The sequence below is a fragment of the Podarcis tiliguerta genome, assembly GCF_965153285.1.
Source record: "Podarcis tiliguerta genome assembly, chromosome: 17".
Classification (NCBI taxonomy): domain Eukaryota; kingdom Metazoa; phylum Chordata; class Lepidosauria; order Squamata; family Lacertidae; genus Podarcis; species Podarcis tiliguerta.
The window spans coordinates 947,336-970,926 of NC_139550.1; the positions used below are offsets into that span (position 1 = coordinate 947,336).

At 43.7% G+C, this 23,591-nt stretch overlaps 2 protein-coding genes across 2 annotated transcripts in view; one reads left to right on the top strand and one right to left on the bottom strand.

The window, feature by feature from the left end:
- The window catches only part of SIDT1 (SID1 transmembrane family member 1), a gene marked incomplete at its 5' end in the record, with an annotated part of 52,437 nt that extends 50,463 nt beyond the window's left edge, over positions 1 to 1,974 (bottom strand). The window contains one exon of the mRNA XM_083419828.1: positions 1,478 to 1,974. The remainder of the gene's footprint in view (positions 1 to 1,477) is intronic.
- SPICE1 (spindle and centriole associated protein 1) lies at positions 1,863 to 23,579 on the top strand. Its single transcript, XM_083419785.1, has 17 exons — positions 1,863 to 1,968; positions 4,188 to 4,235; positions 5,084 to 5,230; positions 6,228 to 6,330; positions 7,303 to 7,424; positions 8,188 to 8,285; positions 9,153 to 9,286; positions 9,908 to 10,039; positions 11,276 to 11,547; positions 12,287 to 12,418; positions 13,312 to 13,435; positions 15,506 to 15,700; positions 16,599 to 16,981; positions 18,871 to 19,063; positions 19,294 to 19,399; positions 20,715 to 20,802; positions 21,570 to 23,579. Exons 1-17 carry the CDS (start codon positions 1,879 to 1,881, stop codon positions 21,621 to 21,623), a joined length of 2,421 nt encoding a protein of 806 aa, XP_083275911.1. The 5' UTR covers positions 1,863 to 1,878; the 3' UTR covers positions 21,624 to 23,579.
- The last annotated feature ends 12 nt before the right edge of the window (positions 23,580 to 23,591 follow it).

The window sequence follows — 23,591 nt, forward strand, 5'->3', positions numbered from 1 at the left end:
TATTCCTAAAAGAAGCTCAACAACCTTTGGGGGTTCCTGGTTTTTACTTCTGGAAATATGGTTACGTTATAAGGCCGTGGTTCCCAATCTGATTTTTAAGAGGGGTAATTTGAGAATGAGTTATTAACAGCTAATGACCTAGCTGTTACCGGGAAGGTAAACGGCATTTCCGTGTGCTGCGCTGGCTTGCCAGAGCAGCGATGTCACGCTGGCCACGTGACCCGGAAGTGTCTCCGGACAGCGCTGGCCCCCGGCCTCTTTGAGTGAGATGGGCGCACAACCCTAGAGTCAGACACGACTGGCCCGCACGGGCAGGGGTACCTTTTACCTAATGACATTTTAGGCTTTCTCCCCTGTGAGTAGGAGTTCACTTTTTCAATAATAAGAATTATATGTCACAGTGGGGGAAGGAATCAGGATTTTGGAAATGCTTAGGTGGGGCATGGCCAAATAAAGGTTGGGAACCACTGCTATAAGGTATCTTATCCATAATCTCCAAAACAAACAAACAAACAAACATTCCTATACTATACAGTGGTACCTTGGTTTACAACCATAATCCATTCTGGAGGTCCGTTTGTAAACCAAAACAGGTTGTAACCCAAGGCGCACTTTCGCCAATGAGGCCGAAAAAAAGCAAACATGTTCGTAGTCCCCCCAAAATGGGTTGCAATCCAAAAAAAGTTTGCAAACCGGGACACGCACTTCTGTGTTTGTAATCCAAAATGTATGCAAACCAAGGAACCACTGTACTATAATACTATACTGTACTAAAATGTTTAAAAGTCGTTGAATCTCCTCACTACACTTGTCATCCTCTCCTGCCACATCAGTAATGGAGAGGCCACACCATGTGAGAACCACTGTTTTAGCTGCTCTTGTTTTTACAGTGGTACCTCGGGTTAAGAACTTAATTTGTTCTGGAGGTCCATTCTTACCCTGAACCTGTTCTTAACCTGAAGCACCACTTTAGCTAATGGGGCCTCCTGCTGCCGCTGCACGATTTCTGTTCTTTTCCTGAAGCAAAGTTCTTAACCCGAGGTACCACTTCTGGGTTAGCGGAGTTTGTAACCTGAAGCATCTGTAACTCGAGGTACCACTGCACTCTCCTTTTCCTCCTCATATTGAAATCCTGCCCCTCAATGAGGCCAAACTTAGATGCACAAAACGTTTAGGGGTATGCATCCCCACAGAAAAAAAGCACTGGATAATTCCCCAAATACTGAACATCATGTATTGCAGCAGCAAATACCGTGGTACTTGTGGCTACGTACTTAATTCAATCTGGAGGTCTGTTCTTAACCTGAAACTGTTCTTAACCTGAAGCACCACTTTAGCTAATGGGGCCTCCCACTGCCGCTGTGCGATTTCTGTTCTCATCCTGAAGCAAAGTTCTGAACCCGAGGTAATATTTCTGGGTTAGCAGAGTCTGTCACCTGAAGCATCTGTAACCTGAAGCGTCCGTAACCCGAGGTACCACTGTATCTGTAAGCCGCCTTGAGTCCCTGGCAGGAAAAAAGGCGGGGTAATAATAATAATAATTTTCCATTCGCCTCTTTGGGGAAGGCGGTTCGAGCCGGGCCTGGGACGTGGCTCCTTCCAGCGGGATGCGCTGCACTCGTCGGGCGCGCTCTCCTGAGGGGAAGCGGCCCGGCCCGGCCTTCGCCCCGCGGCGCCGCCGCCGCCGCCTTCCCTTCCCGCCCAGAGCAGGCGGCGTTGCCGGGGCAACGGGCGCGAGGCCTGCTCTCCTCCCCGCGACCCGCCTCAATTTGTGCGCCGCGCCGGCGCTTCGCTCTCCTTCCTCGGAGCCCCGCCCGCTCCAGCCACCGCCGCTTCGGGGGCCGCGGCTATTACTCGGCGGGGGCTGCAGCTGTTATTATGTCGCTGCTGAGGGCGAGTCGCTTGCCGGCCTCGGGAGCCAAGAGGAAGCCGCCCAAGAAGGCGAGGAGGAAGAAGCAGGACTGGGACGTGAGTGCGAGCCGGGGGGAGCCAAGCTGTGAATAATAATAATAATAATAATAATAATAATAATAATAATAATAACAACCTATTTCCCTTTTTAGTCGCAAGAGTCGTAGATCTGCTTCGTAAATGCAATTATTCACGCTTCCTAAATGCTTTATGACAGATTCCATTTGTTGTTGTTTTTTTAAAAAATGAGTCAACCAAAAGCTTTACTTTTCCAGTTTATCACCACAACAGTTATCAACACTATTAATAATCAGCAAAGCAAATAATTCAATTATTACATGGAGCGACAGAATAATCTGGCCCCAATAAGGAAATGTCTGTGGTAGGATTAGGTTCCACCTGGTCGTCTTGACACTTGGTTAAATTTGCAAAATTTAACGGTCCCCAAATACAGACGTGCTTTCACTTCGGCAAGTTTGAATATACTGCCTTTGGTGGCACTTGAGAGTCGATTTCCAAAAAATCCACTGTGGAGATGGCAGTATTGAGTCAGTGGCTCATGTGCTTCTGGCTGCACTCTTTATCTTGATATTTTATTAAGGATTTTCTTGTTTTACAGAAGTAAGTATAAAGATTTGAGGAGTGAGGTTATTATCCCTCTATTATTGTCCTTTCCGGGTCGCTCAACCATTGATACTGTGTCCGTTCAAGATGATCAGGTGGCAGCAAAAACTGGAGGGGCAATTAGAATAATATCTCTTATTTGATTATTGATGTCTACCCCCCCCCCATGTATTTTCTATAGTTAATTTTTTACCTCTATCTTCAGTATATTTTATTCTATTTTATTGCTATGGCTAGTGGCTGATGCAAATAAAGATTCCTCTTGAGTTGGAGAAGAAGGCGGCTTTTGCCCAGCGGGTTTGGAATCAAAACCTAAAAGGAACCAAACCCAATAAAATCTAGTGTGTAAGCTTTTGACTTTACCAACACTTCGGTTCAGGCTGGATTATTAGAGAGAGAGAGAGAGAGAGAGAGAGAGAGAGAGAGAGAGAGAGATTAGTGCCTCCCAAACTTTTTTGGGCCATGCCCCACCTAAGCACCTCTAAAATCCTGATGCCACCCCTCCTACCCCCATGACATATAATTCTTAGTATTCAAAAAGTGAACTATTTACGTGGAGGAAGCCTAAAAGGCCATTAACTCAGTGTAACTCACTCTCAAATGGCCCCACTTAAAAATCAAATTGCTCCCCTTTGGGGGTGGGCCCCACGTTGGGAACCATGGATATATATATACAGTGGTACCTCGGGTTAAGTACTTAATTCGTTCTGGAGGTCCGTTCTTAACCTGAAACTGTTCTTAACCTGAAGCACCACTTTAGCTAATGAGGCCTCCCGCTGCTGCTGCGCCACTGCAGTGCGATTTCTGTTCTCATCCTGAAGCAAAGTTCTTAACCTGAGGTACTATTTCTGGGTTAGCGGAGTCTATAACCTGAAGCATATGTAACCTGAAGCGTCTGTAACCCGAGGTACCACTGTATAGAGGGAGAGAGAGGGGGGGGAGAAGGTGTTAGGGGTATAAAAGCTTTCGTTTGTGGAAGCTTCCTTTGTGCTTATGCAGGAATTGCTGCCCCAATGGGATACGGAGGGAGAGATTTGCGAGGCGTGGAAGTTCTCAGGCTGTGCACCACTTCATGACTTCTTTGTTAGCCTCCATCCTCCATGGAGGAATTAATTCTGGAACCTTTAGTCCAGCTTGGTAACTTGTGCCTGAGTCTCCCCAATTTCACGTGTCAAAACAATCACAGATGTGAGAGCCCAGGCTATCAAAATTTATGAGAATTTAAAACCATTTTTAAAAATGTTTCCTTGGAAGTATGCCTGCTTTAGCTATTATTTCCTTTGGTGTATGTGCACAGACATAATATTGCAGCAGTGCCATACTCAGCTTTCTTCTTCTTTCAGTAATGCAATTCTTCTTGTCAGTAGCTTGCTTGCTTGGCAAAAGATTCCTACATTGCAGGGGCTTGGATTAGATGACCCTCGTGGTCCCTTCCAACTCTTAGGATTATAAGACTGAGGATTATATCAACTGAGGAGGCAGCGGTGCTCTTTCCATTGTATTGTGTAGCCCTGCCCTCTAGGTTCCTGGGTGTGCTAAAATGGGGTGGGATGGTTAGAACTGACCCATAGAAGAACTTGGAGAACATAGGTTATTCATTTGATGTACTTGGTTTCATGTTCTAACCTTGCATTTGGTATGCTTTGTTGCAGAACACTGTTCATGATCTCACCGTGCATCGTGCAACTCCTGAAGATCTCGTAAGCTGGAAATTCGTCTTTCTTGACATACTGGGGAGGCACTTAAGGAGGCTTGTCTTAGACATAAAATTATACAAGTAAACCACAGACTTGCTCTTTTCAATTCTGGATGTGTCCCAGTCATGCATAAGGTGGAGGCTGGGGTCCAGTGCTGGATTTTGGATGAGGACAAAATTGACTAGGGAGAGGGGTTACAAACTGCAATGCTGGAAGTGCTAACGGTGTGTGCAGTTAGCATCCTGTATCCCTATATGCTCCCTTCTGCTGCTGATAGTGCAGGTCTCCACTACATTTGATGGCTACCCCATTGGCCATCCCTTATCCATCCCTTCCATGCTTCTCTGTTGCTTGTTCTTCTCTCTTTCTCTGACATGCTCATAGTCCATTGGAAATCTTGTATTAGGTGAGCCATCTCCAAGTGTTTAGAAGAAGAAGAAGAGTTTGGATTTGATATCCCGCTTTATCACTACCCTAAGGAGTCTCAAAGCGGCTAACATTCTCCTTTCCCTTCCTCCCCCACAACAAACACTCTGTGAGGTGAGTGGGGCTGAGAGACTTCAGAGAAGTGTGACTAGCCCAAGGTCACCCAGCAGCTGCATGTGGAGGAGCGGAGACACGAACCCGGTTCCCCAGATTACGAGGCTACCGCTCTTCACCACTACACCACACTGGCTGCTTGTGCTTTTGTAGCAGTCTGCATATGGCGCTAAGATAGTGACCCTGCTGTCTAGTTTTGCCCGGTGTATAGAAGTGTAAAGACAGAAAGCCTTCTAGTTGTTTTGTACCGTCACTATCATCTCCTTCATTTGTTCCTTGCTCTGGTTTGAGGAAAATCTCTTCCTTTCCAGGTACGACGCCATGAGATGCACAAGTCAAAGAACAAAGGCATTGTACACTTTGAACTGCAAGAAAAAGCACTGAAGAGCAAATGGAAGAAGCAGAGACCAAGAGTTCCAGAATCTCTGGAAAAAAAGAAACTGGCCTTGATGAGAGAGGTAAGAAATGGTTATAGAGTTTCCTTGTGGCTGATATAGTAAGGTAGTTGTCAGCTGTGGTTCAGCTGGGAACGAGAAGAGCTCTGTATGCATGGTGGCATTCACAGTTCTTTCCTCCCAGCTACCCGAGATCCATCTTACTTTTCATGTTTGCTGCTGTGCAAGGCTTCCTGGTGAACTATATTCATTCATTATATGCCTGGAGTTCTCTAATCTGGAGAGGGCACACTCAGCCTCATAGTGTGCTTCAACCTTGTAAAGTGAATAAGATCACAAAAGTATGTTTATGCTGGTTAAAAGGGAGTCGGAAGCCACATCCTCTGCGACAAGACGGCTGGGGTTTTTTTTAAGCCTTCTACCAGGTGTCCTTGTAGAAAGGGGGTGGAATGATCCATAATTTCTCCACTAGCCCAGTGAATTTGTTTGTTTGTTTATAAGGTCTCAGAGCAGGTTACAGCAATACCATTATACCTTTATAAAACCAAGTAAACCCAGTAAAATTGTTTCAGACAAAAACAGAACAGTACAGATTAAACAAAACCTGGATCCCTTTTTAAAAATTGGTGCTACATTGGCTACTTCCCAGCCCTCAAAAGATCTTAGGGACAAATTATATATTTTTGTTATCCTTTTGTTAGCTATAATGTTGTCTTCATTAAGGCGGGTCATAAAATAACATCATTTTCAAAGAAGCGTTTAGTATTTTAGACAATGCTGTACAAATAAGCCTAAGATGAGTGCTAAAGAGCGACTGGCATAGACTGCCTTGGTCATGCCTCAAAATAAGTAATTTCAAATATTTGCCACGTGTAGATGTATTTTTAAATGTGTTACATATTGAATTAATCATGCCCATCTATTGGTCCTAATAAAAGGTAGCAGTATTAATAATTTATATGATTAATAGTGGCATGTAACCTGTTTTGAAGAGTGGGTAGGGCCTGGGGAAGGAAAGAGAAGTATAAAATGTGTGTGTTCTGTGCTTTCATTTTTTTAGATTCTTTCTGATCAGTACCAGTTACAGGAGGTCCTGGAGAGATCTGATCAGGCCATGGCTGTGGTGAAGGATCTATTTGGAGATGCCCCTCGCAGGCATTTAGGTGAAGTTTTACTGAGCGAGATATAGTTTTGTTTAGCAGACCCAAGCAAACCCAAAATGAAAGCTGTTTACTGGAAATGATAGCTTCGTGTTTCCTAGTGTGATAATAATATAGAAATACGTTCTTTGACGACAGCCACAACCATGCCTCCAAATTTTCCTTGTAGCATACAGGCACCCCCCCCCCCCCATTTACACGTGTTCACATCTATATGTGCATTGTGCCGACCCCGGAAGTAACCTGGAAATGTCATACAATACATTTTATGTATTTAACATAAAGGGTGGGTTGGGGCTGAATGGGGTGTTTGCAGGCTTTTGCAGGCTTTTTCAATTACACACAATTTTACAGAAGTTCTTGATGATCCAGAAACCAAGCCCTGCGCAAATCGGGGGTTGCCTGTATAAGCAAGTGATCTATTTAAACTGAATTCTGTTGGTTTTGCTAAGAGAGTGATGGCTGGGTCTTGACTGGTGCTCCAGAGAGTTACACAGTGTAAATTGCCAGTGTGGAAACCATATTTTCTCCCTTTGCGTCTACAGATGTTTCACCTACAGCAGCATATACACGTCCATCCCATTTGGCCTGATAAATTCCACCACATGCAGTCCTTTCCTCTGCATTTGTTACTCAGTTGGCAAACTATGAGCTGTATCACGTTTCCTGTGAGGAAAGGCTACAAGTTTATAAAGTGATACATATATTGTGGAGAAAGTGGATAAAAGACCCTTCTCTCTCTTTCTGGCCCGCAAAAGCGTATCATGCAATAAAAACTTCAGTGTTTAAGAGCTTATGGTGCCACACAATGTTCTATTGTTTTTCTACAACAAACTAACGGTATCTAGAATTTGTAGAAATATAAGATAGTGTCTCCATGGAAGGCAACAAAGGATTGCTACGTTTATGCAGTAGGCTCAGCATCTAATCTTGGGCCTAATGAATGGAAGTCTTTATTTCTTTCCTACCCTCTAGGTTTCCCAAATGTGACTGTGGCTCCTGATTATGATGTAGAATCCTCTCAAGGTCCCATCGTACAAAAATGTGATCCCCACACACAGCTCTCTCTTCTTAGTGATTCTGTCATGGATCCACAGGTGGTGTATTTTCCATGTAAACTTTGTCACTAAATAAATAGCATAGACCAAGGAATGTGTCTTTTGCATTTGATACATAGACATGCCTTTTCAAATTATACCAGTGTTAGTCATTCTATGGAGTGAAATGAAATGGCAAGCACATGCCAGTTAAGAGAAGATGTCTGCAGATAAATTGTTGAGGATAAGATCCATAGTTGCAGCAGTGACTCTTAAGACATAACAGAAGAGGCGCTTGAAATGTCTCTTAAGACTGCAATCCTTTGCATACTTATGTAGGATTAAGTACCATTGAATTTAGTGGGATTTACTTCTGAGTAGACATGCATAGGGTTGTGCTGCAAATAAAAAATTGAATGCAGAAATAAATGTTTGTACTCGTTTTATTTTAGCAAATTACTTACTGACAGTAGTGGGTACAAATAATGTTTATTGAAACCTGAACACTTCAGTTTTGACTTTAATGAAATCAAGGCAACATAGATTGAAAGCAACAGTGTGTTTGCACTAGTTGTTTAAAAATGCTCCAGCGTTAAAGTAAGTGTTTCCTTTCCACTTCTGGGCAATTGGGAATTGTCTTTCTGCCCTCTGTTGGTGTGAAATTAAATTTCTTGGGACACAAAACTGTGCGTTTCCTTTAGCTGGGCTTGCAGCAGTTGTGATTTCTGGCTATTGGGTCACTTTGTTTTGTCAGCCTATGAAATATGTCAGTTTAAATTTCTCCCATGCAAATGTTTGAGATGTTATATCTGTCTCCTGAAAGGCTCTCAATGAAGTGGAAGGAGAAAATTATTTGATGTGCAAGACAGACAGTGAGAACGATACGTATTTGAGCTTCAGATCTGACACTGATACAGAGAGGTAAGTGTGTATCTCTTTACCTTCAAAGTTTTGTATACCCTGCATAAGCACAAATAGTTTATTGCTTGATACACGATCTACTAATCCAGCTATTCAGCTCTGCTATTATCTCTCACGTATATGATCTTCTAAATGTTGCTACAATGCTTAAATAAAATCAAACTTTTGCCTTTTAAATTTACATTAAAAACAGTATCACAATAAACCAGAACAAGATATAGTACATATCCTTTACATATTTGTAACATCAATGGAAGATATAATTTAAATATCCAAATACAGGCATGTAACAATGAAGGTTAAGCTAACACACACTGTGGCAATAAATATTTCCAAAATGTCTTCTTAAACTTAGGCAATATTATATTAGCATCTTGTCTAGTTGGAAATGTTGTGAAAGGCCTCCATATTGCTATGAAGTTATCATGACTTTCAGCGCCTTTGAGGACTCTACTTTGCTTCCCAGCGACCACAATAAACCACATTTTGCCAGCCAGCATTAAACTGTAAATGGTGATGAGCGAAGGCAGTGCTGGGCTATTTCTATTCATGGTGCTGCTAGCAAAAATATAATCAACTCTTTATAAAAGAGCTCTTGTGTGGCTTCTGGAATCACTGCCCAAAGGGCTAGTGCTGGATCTAACGCGATCAATTTTGTTCCATTATAGCTGATATTTACCAAAATACACTTTGCCAAAATAAGTATAGTATGCGGCACTGATAGCTATCTAGCTCCAAGGTAGGAACTAAGCACAGCATAGGGTACCAAACCATGTCCATTATGGCTAAAATAATGTTTCTGTTAAGGGCATGGCGATAAAATTGTAATCTTCCGAAAGTTGTTCTGCATCTCTGCTCTTCACTTAGGATGCTTCACCTTCTGAAAGAAGAAAACTCCGTGGCCGGTGGCCAGCAAGAGGTTTCTAAGCAGCAAGTATCATCACAGGAAGTCTACGTGCTTTCAACCCCAACAACAAATGTTCAGCCATTGGGATCCACAGGTTCATTTTACTCTCTTTTTAAACAACAAACCAGTCAGAAATGAAAGAGTAGGTGCTGTGGCTTGCTGTAAGGAAGCATGGGGGACGTGCGGCCCTCCAGATGTCACACGCCACCTCCTCTTAGCCCCAGCCAGCATGGCCAGGCACCATGGATGATGGGAACTGTAGTTCAGCAATATCTGGAGGACCACAAGTCCCCCACCTTGCTGTAGGGCATGGATGGGGACCCACAGGCTCGGGAGCCAGATGTGGCCTCTAGATCTCTCTGCCTGGCCCTCAGGCCACAGCCAACCCTGGCCTTCTTCCCTGCCCTCCTTATCCTAGCTGAAATGCAGCCAAGAGTCTTGGCTGGGTGGAGGAATGAAGGAGGTGTAGGTGCACAGAAAGCGCTTTGCATAGATGGAACGGAGCCTAGTGTACAAAGGTAAAAGTCCCATTCATTTCTCTGCTCACTTTTGCCTCTGGCCTCTGGCAGACAGTCCCCGGAAATTTTCCCATGAGTAAATGCAGCCCTCAGATTGAAAAGGTTCCCCAACCCTTCTGTAGGGGAAGGTATGTTCTGGATTATTTTAGACTAATTAAAACACTGCCTACATTTTTATTTTTTAAAAATTCATTTAGCCCTTAATGCTACTAATGTAGTCAAGAAAGTCCACTCAAAACTTCGGTATGAAGAGCAGACTCCAGATGCCACATACATTGTGCAGCAAGTACTCAACGCCAATGTAAGGAAGCAAAAGCAAACCACAAAAGGTATGTCTTAGTGTATATACCTCTTCTCGTGTATATTTCTCAGTCTCTGTTCGGTTGCGACCTCCCTTGTGCCCATCTGTGTGGAACAATTTGTCTTTTGGAAGGAGTGAATTAACCTTTTAAAAATCAGACTTTACTAAATATACGTAGTGTGAAGATTCTTATGTGAAACAATCTGCACCCTTGAAAAATAATAATTCCTGTGTATAATGTGTATGTATATAGCACTCAAATCCAAGATGTGTTTCTACACCTAGAGGGTGCTGCTATCTCGAGGAAAGGAGCCAACAAGACCTTCATTTATTGTGAATTGCTGCTAGCCTTCTGCTGCTCCTTAATCTAGTTTGGAGTTTAATCTAGTTTATGCATAATACTGTTCTGTGAATTTCATAAATATGCCAGATAGAATTACAAAAGCAGTAAAAGGAAGTACTGCATACATTCCAGCATTGTTTCTCCTTCACATCCCCCCACCCCACTCTGCTCCCCCCTCCATGGCCTAACTAGACAAGTTTTATTTTGTGCTGTTTTGCAGGTATCTGCAGTAAGGTAATAGTGTAGCATTCACAATTGGATCACCTTGTTGTTCTGCCTCTTACTATTTTGTGACTAGTATACCTTTGAAGGGACGCGGGTGGCGCTGTGGGTTAAACCACTGAGCCTCTTGGGCTTGCCGATCAGAAGGTTGGCGGTTCAAATCCCTGCGATGGGGTGAGCTCCCGTTGCTCGGTCCCTGCTCCTGGCAACCTAGCAGTTCAAAAGTATGAAGTGCAAGTAGATAAATAGGTACCGCTCCGGTGGGAAGGTAAACAGTGTTTCCGTGCGCTGCTCTGGTTCGCCAGAAGCAGCTTAGTCCTGCTGACCACATGACCCGGAAGCTGTACGCTGGCTCCGTCGGCCAATAAAGTGAGATGAGCGCCGCAACCCCAGAGTCGGTCATGGCTGGACCTAATGGTCAGGGGTCCCTTTACCTTTATATAATAATAATAATAATAATAATAATAATAATAATAATAATAATAATTTTCCCAGCCACTCTGTCTAATTGCTGTCTAAAGCTTGAGTTGTTTTGCAAGGATTTAAAATTTCTAAACCTTCATCAAAGTTTAGCAAAGTGGTGGGGAACCTTTGTAAGCACTTTAATTCCCTTCAGCTAAAGTCCCCCTCGCTCTTATTTGCGTCTAAGTGCTAACTTCTCCTTGCTAAGGACAACATGCTTCCTTGTCCTCTTCTCAGTGAAGAAGAAGCAAAGTGTGCCGGCCCCAGAAGCACAGAAGAGGAGTAACTCGAGTACTGCTGCTGCTGCAGCTTCCCTTGACCTCCCCAGTGGCAACAGATCCAGCCTTGAGGTCTTGAACCAAATGGTGCGCGATATGGAGAATGAAATGGAAGAATATGAGAGATGGATGGGCCATGAAGTCCAGCAAGTCCACAGCAGCCAAGGTCTCTCTGGATTTACCCGCTCGCTGGTGAACGCTCTGTGTAGGGTGCTGCGCTACTTGAAGGAGGTGGGAAGATACAGCAAACTGCTGCTTGTAGCCACTGTGATATTTTGAGCAATGTTGACTGTGCTTTTTCAGTAGTTTGGTGCTGTTTGTTTTACGTTGTTTCCCATTGATTTCGAAGAAAGTAGTATTTGGTTTGTATTTATTCTATATATACCGTATTTTTCGCCCTATAGGGCGCACCGGCCCATAGGGCACACTTATGTTTTTTTGGGGGGGGGGGAATAAAGAAAAAAAAATTATCCCCCCCCCCCGAGCGCAAAAGAGCAAAGAAGCCATGACAGTGAGCAGGATAGATCCCGCTAGCTGTCTTGGCATCGTTTTTAGCCTCGGGGCTGGGGGTCCGAGAGCGAAGGCGAGGTTGCACTCAACCTCACCATTGCTCCCAGAGCTTGCCGGGCTGGGGGCGGGAGAAGCCCGAGCTTCTCCCGACCACAGCCCCCAGAACGGGTCCGGGAGCGATGGCGAGGTTGCTCTCAACCTCACCATCGCTCCTGGAGCTTGCTGCTATCCGAAGTCCAGGCAGTGTGGCGTTGTAGCCCACTGCACACCCCGGGCTTAGGGCAGCTATCCGCAAGCCTGCGGCGCCCAGCAGGAGGGAAAGCTTTGCCTTTCACTTTGAAGCCTGAGCTGCATTCAAATGCTGCTGAACCCTGATAACTCCTGCTTTCACAATGAATACTTCAGCTGTCACTTTACTGGGGCTGATTCCTCCCTCTCCCTCTTTCCCTGTCCCTAAAAGACTGAGACAAGGCTGCGTCAAGAAAAGCTGAACAGGCAGCAGCTTGAAGGAGAGCTAAGTGAACACAGGGCCCTCATTGATGCTCTGACTGCTGAAGTCCTCCTGGCGAGAGAAGAAAATATTGCTATGCAGGTACTACCCAGAATCACGGTTAAGCTATGTAACCTAGGGACGACCTGCAATTGGAATTTAATGCCAGCATATATTCCCTTTGTTTGGTGATGTGATGTATTTCCAGACACAACGCTCTGAATGCATTGGCAGAGCAGCAAGGGGCTAAATGACTTTAGTAGCTTAACTTGAGCAAGAGATGGACTTGTACCCCTTGTCGTCTTATCTCTATGGGGATTCAAGTCTGTATCCTCATGATACATTTGCAGTGTTCTCCTTGTTCACACCTAGTATTTTTGCTTCCGCTGTGAGGGCATATTGACCTTTTGGTTCCAACTTCAGAATTCATGTGATAAACACTTTAGTAAAGGTAAAGGGACCCCTGACCATTAGGTCCAGTCGTGACCGACTCTGGGGTTGCGGGGCTCATTTCGCTTTACCGGCCGAGGCAGCCAGCATACAGCTTCCGGGTCATGTGGCCAGCATGACTAAGCCGCTTCTGGCGAACCAGAGCAGCGCACGGAAACGCCACTTACCTTCCCGCCGGAGTGGTACCTATTTATCTACATGCACTTTGACGTGCTTTCAAACTGCTAGGTTGGCAGGAGCAGGGACCGAGCAACGGGAGCTCACCCTGTCGCCAGGATTCGAACCACCAACCTTCTGATCAGCAAGTCCTGGGTTCTGTGGTTTAACCCACAGCGCCACCCGCGTCCCAACACTTTAGTAGCACTCAGTTATTACTTATGATATATGTCTTGCATTAGTACAGTAGAGAGCAAATATGTGCTTATGGGACTACTAGGGGTGTGGGCAGATGCTTGGAAATAACCCATTATGCTTCATGTTTGCCTGTTGCAAGTGAATCAGAATGGTGATTTTGGTGCATTTCTTGCTCCCTTTTTGTCTTCTAGAATAAGTTTCAGCACTACACGGTTGTAACAGATGAACTACTGACTTCACTCACACATGCATTTAAAGGGCTTCCCATTACAGATTCTGGAGAACTTTCAGTCAGGAGTCCAGAGGCAGCTCAAGGTAAAAGTCTTCACCAGGGAAACCTCAATAATCTGAGTGACATGACAGTTTCAAAACTTATAGTTTTAACTACAGCTGGACTGCTGCTTGATAGCTGTCTGATTTATTCTGGTGATGATTGGTTCTGAATGTGTAGGTGTTAATTGTGGTTTTTAAGGCCTTTGCCCAATACAGTGGAACCTTGGTTCTCGAACTTAATCTGTTCGACTCCCGAAACCATTCAAAAACCAAGACGCGGCTTCCAATTGGCTGCAGGAGCTTCCTGCACCTCAAGCGGAAGCCGCGTTGGACATTTGGCTTCTGAAAAACGTTCGAAAACTGGAACACTTACTTCCCGGTTTTCGGCGTTGGGGAGTTGATTTGTTGATCAGCTAAGCCGTTCACAAACCAAGGTTTGACTGTACTATATCATAGCTGCTAAGGTCCCCATTCCAACACTGCACTACTTTCCCACTAAAATCCCTCCAGGCCATTGTTGGTCTCTGAAGGTGATATTTGAAGTCAACATCAATTCTGGGGGAAATGGCAGTCACTGTCCATTTTTCCTTTAAAATGAAAAGCATCAAGCACATTTTTTAAAAGCATGGTTAACATAACATTTAGTTGACCCTAAGATTCACTGTTAGATTTGATTAACTGTTTCATTTAAGTGTTTGAAGTTTTCCTCTATCTAAAGCGTTCTGTAATTTCCTGTTGCTTAGAATGTGGTTTGGTTTGTTTGTTTGTTTTCTCACAAAATACCAGAGGAGCAATAGTTATCTCTGCAGCTAGGAGAAGCTAGGCTAGTGATTGCCCATTGAGGGACGTAGGATGAGGGCGATGAACCAAGCCCTGCAGGTGCGACTCTATGGGGTCCTTTTCAAAATTCTCTTAAACCTTATCTTAGTTAATACGTTTTTATAACAATGACATGTTTTCTCTTTTATTCTTAATTTACTTACGTTGTACTGGATTGTCATTTTGAGCATCTAAAACAGGAGTTGCCAATCCTTTGGGGCTCATTGGCACATTTGCAAGCCAGAAAAACTGTTTGGACAGCATGCACACGCTATATAACTACAACCACATGCACTCATGGCGACCACAGACAGTACCCTCCCCTGCCAGCAGTTATAGTTGAAAAAATGTTGTTTTTGCAAGCCTAATTTGGGAGGCAGGGGAGAGGGAGCTGATCTCTCTGAAGTGTGCATCTAGGGAGGCAAGAATTGAGCTTCCCTTCCCAGCTGCAATATCCAGGAAAAATGCACTCCTACCTCCAACCACCACAAGAAGACTTGAAAGAAATTTCTAATTGACCTAATGTAAGGTGGTGGTGTTGTTGTTGTTTTAAAAAAGACTAACTGCAATGGGAGAGGACCTATTCTTTGGGGTCACAACTGGGGACGTAATAGTTAATACTTACTCCCCTGCTGCAATTAGGCTTGAATAAAGATTTCTAAAAGCACCAGCTAGGGGGACATATGGTATTCCCCAGTTGCTGTCCCCCATCACTACCCCCCCACCCCAGTTGTCATTAGGGTTTAAATAAGCTTTCTATGTAGCCAACACAAGATCTCTTTCAAAGCTAATTGCAGAATGGGTGTGCATGTGTGCACAGCTGAAGAGGGAAGAGGAAGCTCTCCTCCAGCTGTAACCCTCTCTGAATTCGTTCCCCTGCTGCAATTAGCTTATTCCAAGCTTAGTTCTGCAGGAGGCTGCTGGCACTGGGGAAGGTGCCTGTAGGCGCTTGTGTGTTCGTGGGTACTGTGTTGGTGACCCGTGATAAAGGGGTTCAGCAGCTTATCATAAGCAACTTCCCCTCCCAGCAAAATAAGCTCTGGCTCTTCTCTTGAGATGAGAGCTGTGGACATTTCTTCTCAATATCTGCGGTCAGCATGATCTTAGAGATAAGACTACCCCCTTTGTGGGAGGGCAGTTTTTGGCACAAGCAAATATTTGGATACCAAGAGTTTCTCCAAAGTATAGTTTGCCTCACAGCAGGTCTTGCACAGGGATATTTTTGGTAGCATGTATTAGTTGCTGCATTCTTGTTTCTAATATAATACATTGCCCTCTTTGTTCTCTTGTCAGAAAAATGCCTCTCAAACTACGTTGGGCCAAAAAGAAATACACCAGTGGATATTCCCAATAAAACCCCAGTGTTTCCAAATCCTTTGGATAAAATGCATCCAACCCCAACTTTACCAGCTTGTTTATTCCAACCAGCTGTTTTGTTATCTCCACCACAACAGAAGAGCAGCCAGGCATTCCCTCCTCTTCAGAATGGTAAGAGGGTCATTTTGACTGCATGGCAGCTTCCTGACTTTGTTTCCGTAATCAACCCTCCATCAGTCACATTGTGGACAAGTCCTTTTATGTCTTCTAATCTAGTGTAGTATCTAGTCCTAAAAACATTGGTGACTGTGGCTATTGTTCAGTTATACAACGTCAGGTCTTTGGTCTCATGCTTAGGAAACCCAATCTGAATTTATAGCAGGACCCGCCTTACTTTTAAACCAGCAAGCAATTGCTACACCTTGTACTTTTCCTCTTTCTCAGCTGGTTGGAGGCATCTTGTTAAATTTTGCCACCTTGAGGACAGGATAGTGCTTCACTTGGTAGCCCCATTGCTTAAGATAGATCCACTTCAAAGAAAACTAAGGGCCATCAGAGTTGTGGAATAAGTGATTAATATCATACCATATATACTAATATATATTCTCCCCAATCAGAAAATCGTCACAGCACAGATCTAATGAAACAGTACCAGGTATTTGGGCAAGATTGCTTTTAAATTGCAGGGCACAAGCATTTGAGTTTCACCTCACTTGAAGGTCAGCTCTGTAGGTGAACATTTCCAGATAATAATCTGTGATCCTGAATACAAAGTAAATGCACCTCCTGAAGTCTAAAAGGCCTCTAGGCCCATAGCATTGGCATTAGATCACTTTGAACATTTTGAACTGTTTCATTTAGACTTGGGGGCAGGTATGTTTCTTTTGTATTCAGATCTCCATCCTTGAGTGTTAAATTAAAAAATGAGAACTGACGCTCAAGTTGGCATTATAACCAGCCTTCACCTCTCTTTGGAACATAGCCTTTTCACTCCCATTTTTCATTAGTCTAGGAATAGGATTTAATATAGACGTAGATTTATTTGGTCTCCTGTGTTGTCTTTCCCTAGACTCCACTGGGAGAGAATCAGAAGGAGAGCAAAAGTCCTCTCTGTCAAACAAGCCACAGACGGTGGAAGAGGATGGCAGTTCGTTCACCCAGAAAGGTGCTGGTCCTTTGCAGAGTTCTGTACAGCCAGATGGCCAGCCATTAGTAAGGGCCTTCTCTGCAGTGCCAAGCCAAAGCCCTGACGGCTTTTCAGAGAGGCCTAATTCTGATGCGACCATGATGCTTCCCCAGAGTGAGGATCTGCAGGGACACATAGCTGAGCTAACACTCCAGAACACTGTCATTAAAGCTCAGCTGAGCAAATTCAGGCATTGCCCTCAGGAGGCATGGGATATTTTGCAGCAGCCATTTTCGGCGCAGAATGGATCAGTGCTAGAGGGGCAGGTAAGAATGTAAGAGAGTGTTGGGTCTTGACATTCTCAATAAACATAATTTGAGATTATGCTTTGTGACTTGTGGAAAGGGAAGCATGGGTGTGTATGCACACACACACACACAACTGTCAATTTTGCAAGAATTACAGTCACCAACCATCCATTCATGGCATTTGTGTCCCTGTGGGGCATCTTATTGGTGACCCATGTGCTGAGTTGCCACTGAGCCTCTTGGGCTTGCTGCTCAGAAGGTTGGCGGTTTGAATTCCCGTGATAGGGTGAGCTCCCATTGCTCTGTCCCAGCTCCTGCCAACCTAGCAGTTCAAAAGCACGCCAGTGCAAGTAGATAAATAGGTACCGCTGTGGTGGGAAGGTAAATGGCATTTCCGTGCACTCTGGTTTCCGTCACAGTGTTCCGTTGCGCCAGAAGCAACGGTTTAGTCATGCTGGCCACATGACCCGGAAAGCTGTGTACAAACCGGCCTGAAAGCGAGATGAGCACCGCCACCCCTTAGTCACCTTTGACTGTTCTTAACCGTCCAGAGGTCTTTTACCTTTTTACCTTTTACCGAGGTTTCTGACGGCTAAATAGTTATAGAATCATATGGCTTGATGGGCTGTTGGAGCTCATCTGGTCCAACTGCCAGCTCAGCGCAGCGTCTTGAATGCAGGATCTGCAAGCATCCCTAACAGATTGCCGTCCATCGTCTGCTTAAAGACCTCTTGCAAAGGAGAGCTCACCACCTCCTCAAGGCAGTCTGCCAGCCACTATTGAACAGCTCTTACCAATAAAGGTTCTATTCCTGCCTTCTGGAGCAACAGAGGACAAATCAGTTCACATCATTAGTGTGATATTTTGATACCACGGTCATGTCTCCCCTTAATCTCTTCATCAAGCAAACCATTCAGCACCATCCTCATTACCCTCCTGTGGGTTCATTGCCCTTATTTCAGTTCAGTGTCCTGATTTAAAAGGCAGTGCCTGGAGCAGGACATGGTATTTCAGTGGTACCTTTGGTTACAGATTTAATTCGTTTTGGTGTGCCACGCACACACCCAAAAATCCGTAACCAGAGGCACCACTTCTGTGCGCGTGCTTCTGCACATGCATGAGCGGCGAAACCCGAAAGTATACACTTCTGGGTTTGCCGGGGCCATAACCCAAAGATTCCGTAACCTGGAGGTTACGCAACACGAGCTACCACTGTATCTTCCTTTTTACTTTATTGTTGTTAGCTGCCCTGAGCCCGGCTTCAGCTGGGGAGGGCGGGATATAAATCAAAAACTATTATTATTACTCTGGGAATGAGTGCCATGCCAATGACAAAGTGTTTGTTCCCTCCACCCACAAATCTTCTATGTGATATTATTTTAACTTATCACCTGTTCTTCACCTTAACATCCAAGGGTGGGTTGCAATTTTAAAAAATGTTTAAAGCAACTTACTGAAGGTCATTACTCCATTCAATGACATACTTTTTGAATGCTATTTTGTGTTCTATTTGAAAGCTGCTTAGCTTGGTATATGCGGAATTCTGTTAGCTCGCTTTTAAAACTCTACTCACAGGTCTCTAAAAAAATACTTTGAATAAGTTAGGATTGGTTGCTGTTCTCCAGCTAGAAATAATTATAGACTATTACATTTTGCTTCAAACCAGTGATCTATCATCTGTACCTTTACCTACCTGTACACCTACCTTGACTTGACCTTGTGCTGCCAGAATGCTTTTTTTGTGATTAAAGACCACATGAGGTGGCTAAAAGTAGATTGTAGGAAAAAAGGTTGCTGATAGCTGCTACTGTTGGGTAACTCAGATGCACTGAGTCTGCCAAGCAGCCAAGTTCAGTAATGAAAAGTATGAAAATGACTTTTAACTGCCCTCTTGAATACTCGTTTAGGGACATGGTGATGCCGTAAGCAGCTTGAAAGAATTACCAAGGAGCTTGGATGAACGAATAGCTGAACTGAACCGCCAGAGCGCAGAAGCACGCAGCAAACTGGTGCAGCTGACCAATCAGCAAACGTTACCAACATTCGTCTCTGTGTCTCCGCCAGTTTCACCAATTCCATCACCACCCGTCAATTTGCTTGGTATGTTACCCACTATTCAAAAGCTTTTCTTACATCAGTGTTGGCAATATGGGTTGGTGTATTCTGATGATGGCAGCTGTCTTCGCTTGACAATCTTTTTTTTTTTCTTATCTTTTTTTGAATTTTTGAAAACATTCTGTTTCTCTATTTAGTAATTGCTTGATGTGCTTCCTCATTACTGGAACACCCGGACACCTAATAATTCTCTAATCAGATACTGTCTTTTCTAGAAAACGGAAAGAGAAGAACAATTGAGGTGTCTGTTCCAGTTGCAGAAATTCTGGATAGTTCCACAGAAAATAGTCCTTCTCCCTCCAGTGGATCCAATACAAAGAGGTCGGCTGCTTAGCTCTTCTATTTTTACAGGCAGGGTGGCTAGTATAAGCTTTTGTAAGGAATACAGCTTAGGGAAGGGGAGCAGGATCTAGACGGTAGGCTAGTGAGGTTTCCCCCAAACTGCCTGGTGAGCCATTCTCAGCAGCCTGGTGGATCTAACTGGGTCCATAGGCCAGATGTTCTCCACCCCATGCTAACTTATAGTCTGAAGATGTGGCTGTGATTTCCAGTGCATCATTACAGATTTTGGCTCTCGAAATAGAAGGGGTCTAGCAGACAGCTTTCTTCACTTGAAATGCCTTGATAAGCAAATACCTCTTAAGTCAAACGCCTTGTGAGTCGAACATTTTGGCTCCCAAACGCCGCAAACCCAGAAGTTTGCGAACGTTCTTTGGAACCTGAATGTCCGACGCGGGTTCCTGCAGCCAATCAGAAGCTGCGCCTTGGTTTCCGAACATTTTGTAAGTCGACCAAGGCACGACTGTACCTGGTTTTTCTCTCAAATAATACCTGCCTCCTAATTCTGTTACACATATAATGGAAAGTTAAATGTACATTAGAGCCTTGTTGAGGCGCGTCAGAGGTCTGATGTGTTTCCATTAGCAGTCATCTATGGACTCAGATGGTTAAATACAAATGTATATTTCCATTCCTTTCTTACCTGTCTAGGTCTTAATTCATTTAGCTAGCCAATTCCATCAACGTGCATGCCTTTTTACTGAGTGACAGAGAAGCAGTCAAGTAATACACATGCTTAGTTAAAATACGTGCACTCGCGCACACACGGGGAAAGTTATGGGGATGCCCCAGCCTCTGATTTCCCTAATTTTAGTCAATTTGTGGGCCCCACTGGAGCCTTCTACAAAAAGTACCTGAGGGATCAGCCACCAAAGTAAGGAGGGCATAACCCTTTCTGACCCTCCTACAATTCAAACACCTATATAAAATTATTTCTGAAAATTGAATGATTAAATCATCTACATCCTGGTTGTTGTTGTTCTTATGATTATGATTATTATAACAGGCATGGCCAAACTTGGCCCTCCAGATGTTTTGGGACTACAATTCCCATCCTCCCCGACCACTAGTCCTGTTAGCTAGGGATGATGGGAGTTGTAGTCCCAAAACATCTGAAGGGCCAAGTTTGGCCATGCCTGTTAGCAGCACCCGGACTCTAGGAGCTATATATAGTTAAATTTAAGAGAAGACCATCTCTGCCTGCATGTTTATAATATAAAGATACAAGGCAGTTAGGAAACAGGGCAGTGCACTCAGCACCTTGTGTTTCCTAGCTCTCTATTATTTATGCCTACAGATCTGCAGATGTGTCTAGCCAGGTGTGCTTACCACTAAATACCTCCCTGGGAAATGTACAGTTGACTTACGACAGTCATAGAATAAAGGTAAGTCATTTTTAGACAGCCATACTTCCACCTTTTGGCAATGTTCAGGGTGAGCGTCAAGCCTTAGATAGTCTAAACAACCAGTAAGATTAAATCATATAAACAAGGAATATTTGGTGTTATGTTGGAGGAGATGCCAGGAAACTGGGACTTACGTTCACATGTGGTGGGGGTGTAAATATGCACAGGGGGTTTTGGCAAAGGGTGTTTAAGGAGAAAACAGAAATCTCTGGGTTGAAACTGACCAAAAGTCCATTGTTATCGATTTACGATGGGGTGGAAGATTCACAGGCTGTGAAGGACTTGCTCACAAGTTTATTGACAGCTGCACGAGTTATTATAGCCAGGAAGTGGAAGGGGCAAGCAGAATATAAAATGGAAGAATGGTATAAAGAGGTGTGGGATATAGCTATTAATGATAAATTAACATGTGCTATTAAGGCAAAACAGGGAATATGCAGGAGAAATGATTTTGAGGAGATATGGAAGGTATTTGTAGAATTTGTACTGTTAAAACGGAAAGGGGTCTAACCATCGCAAGAGGTTGGATAGTTACAATGGAATGGTCTCGGGGTGGGGTGCACATTTTTATTTTATGTATTATTATTACTTTGTTAAAATAAATAATAATAATAAGAGAAAAAGTCAAAACAGAATCCCAAGATTGCAGAATATATATATTTAAGGGGAGAACTGAAGGGGAGGCAAGGAATAAGTGACAGTGCAAGGAATATAACGCTTCACTTTTTTCCTCTCCATTCCTATAGCCTAAAAAGCAAGGAGAAGATGGCTGGTTTGCCTTGTCAACACATATTGGTTAGCCCCAAGCCCAGATGTTGTTTTAAAAGTGTTTTAACCCTTATAAAGTTCTAGAACAGGGGTGGCAACTCGTGAACCTCCGGATGTTGCATTGGCCGTGACAGGAGTTGGGACGTCTGGGGCCGCCCCTGTTCTAGAGCCTTTTCTGCCAGGCCATGGACAAGGTCAGTCCTGCTGGTTCGGCTGAGGTCTTTCCACATCTGTGGCTATGAATTTCTTGTCCATATTACAGTTGGTCTTGGACTTGTGTCATGTGTGCCGTCTGGAGTACACTAGGCACTTGAAACGAGCAGTGTTGCAAAGGCAGCTACGTGCAGCAGAATTGTGCAGACAACTGCTCGTGTCATTCCTTTGATGTGAACCACGCAAGGATAGAGCTGCTCGCATAGACAACTTGCTGTGCAGCTGCTTCCATGATATTGTCTTTCCACATTGCTGGCCTCAGCATCCATTGGAAACCATGGAGGCTCCTGGATTTGTCCCTTGTTCTTTGATACTCATATCTGAAACATTTGGTATTGTATGAAAGAGGAAACTGTAATTGATTGATGTATGCAGTTAATATAAGAAGATCGAGGCAATGTTTTAACCCTGTTAATGCTGCTGAGCAAATACTAAAGCATTTTTTTAATGGTTGCAATAGTGATAGGCTTTATATCACATAAAGCAAATCCCTGGACTGGAATGTATAACTTTTGGGGTCTAGTTAATTGTTTACTGTGCCCATACCTGTCTTCATTTGCCGGGCAAATTTATCCTGGCATTAAGTCTTATAGTCCATGTGCTGCTATTAAGAACTCGCCTATGCAAAACCACAGAAGGCAGCTATTTCCTCTTCCACGCAGTGTCTTCAATTTTTATCCAAAAAGTGGTGCTGTTACTATTGGCTCTGCAGAAAAAATACAAGCGTAGCATTTGCCTGTTCCATTACTGCAGTGGGAAAATGTATTAAAGTTATTTTGAAGGATAGGATTTTACTGTGTTGCTTTACATTTACATTTTGCTCTTCTGGTGCAAATGCAACAAAAATCTGTCAGAATAAAACTGTACTGTATTTAGCAACTGGCAAAAGACACTGAGGGGAAGGGACCGGTTGTACTTCATGGAACAAGGTGTTGTGTAATCTAGGTGCAGCCACTGAGGAGACCTCTCTCGTCCCACTCAAACCTACCCTAGGTGGGATGCAGAAAAGGGACTCTCCTGAGCAGAATATGCAGAAGGAAGTAGCCCCTAAGGTGTATCCTAAGCTATCACAAGCACTTTGAATCTTGCCTAAAAGCTGACTGGTATCCTTTCAAACCTCCATCCCCAACTCTGTGTGAAATGGTATAATCACATTAATCTACATACAAATGTGGAAGGGCAATTTATAATGGTCATGTGAGTACCGTCCTCCTTCCATCAATAGGTATTAGTCCCTTGGTTCCCAACGGCTTGGGGTGCCTTTATGTTACTATCATTTCAGACAGCTGATTTGACAAGGTATGCCAGCACCATTGTAGCTGAACAAACCTGAAACAAAAAATCAACACGTGAATGTGAAAGTTTGACAGGTTCATTCCTGAATGGAAAAATCTGCCGTTGGGCAACATCGGAAGTTCCAATCAGGACCCACAATAATTTAATAGCTGAGTTTGAAGACTTATCCTGTCAGAGATGCTCAGATTTCATAGCAGGCTGCTTAGGAGGCTAACTAAAAGTGACAACTGTATTGAAACCTGATTTCCATTCTTCAAGAATATTAATAAGGAGGTGAGCATATTTCAGGTGTGCAAACTTCTTTTCAGGAAGATCTTCTGCAACTGAAGCTGTTAATAACTTTCACATGTGTAGTGGAGATAGATGTGTTACACCTTACCTTGTTGCAGGAAGACATATATTTATAATTCTCTTTTTCTCAATTGTTGGAAATTTTACCCTGATTAAAATTCAATAAAAACTATATTTTACAAATGGTACGTATGTATAAA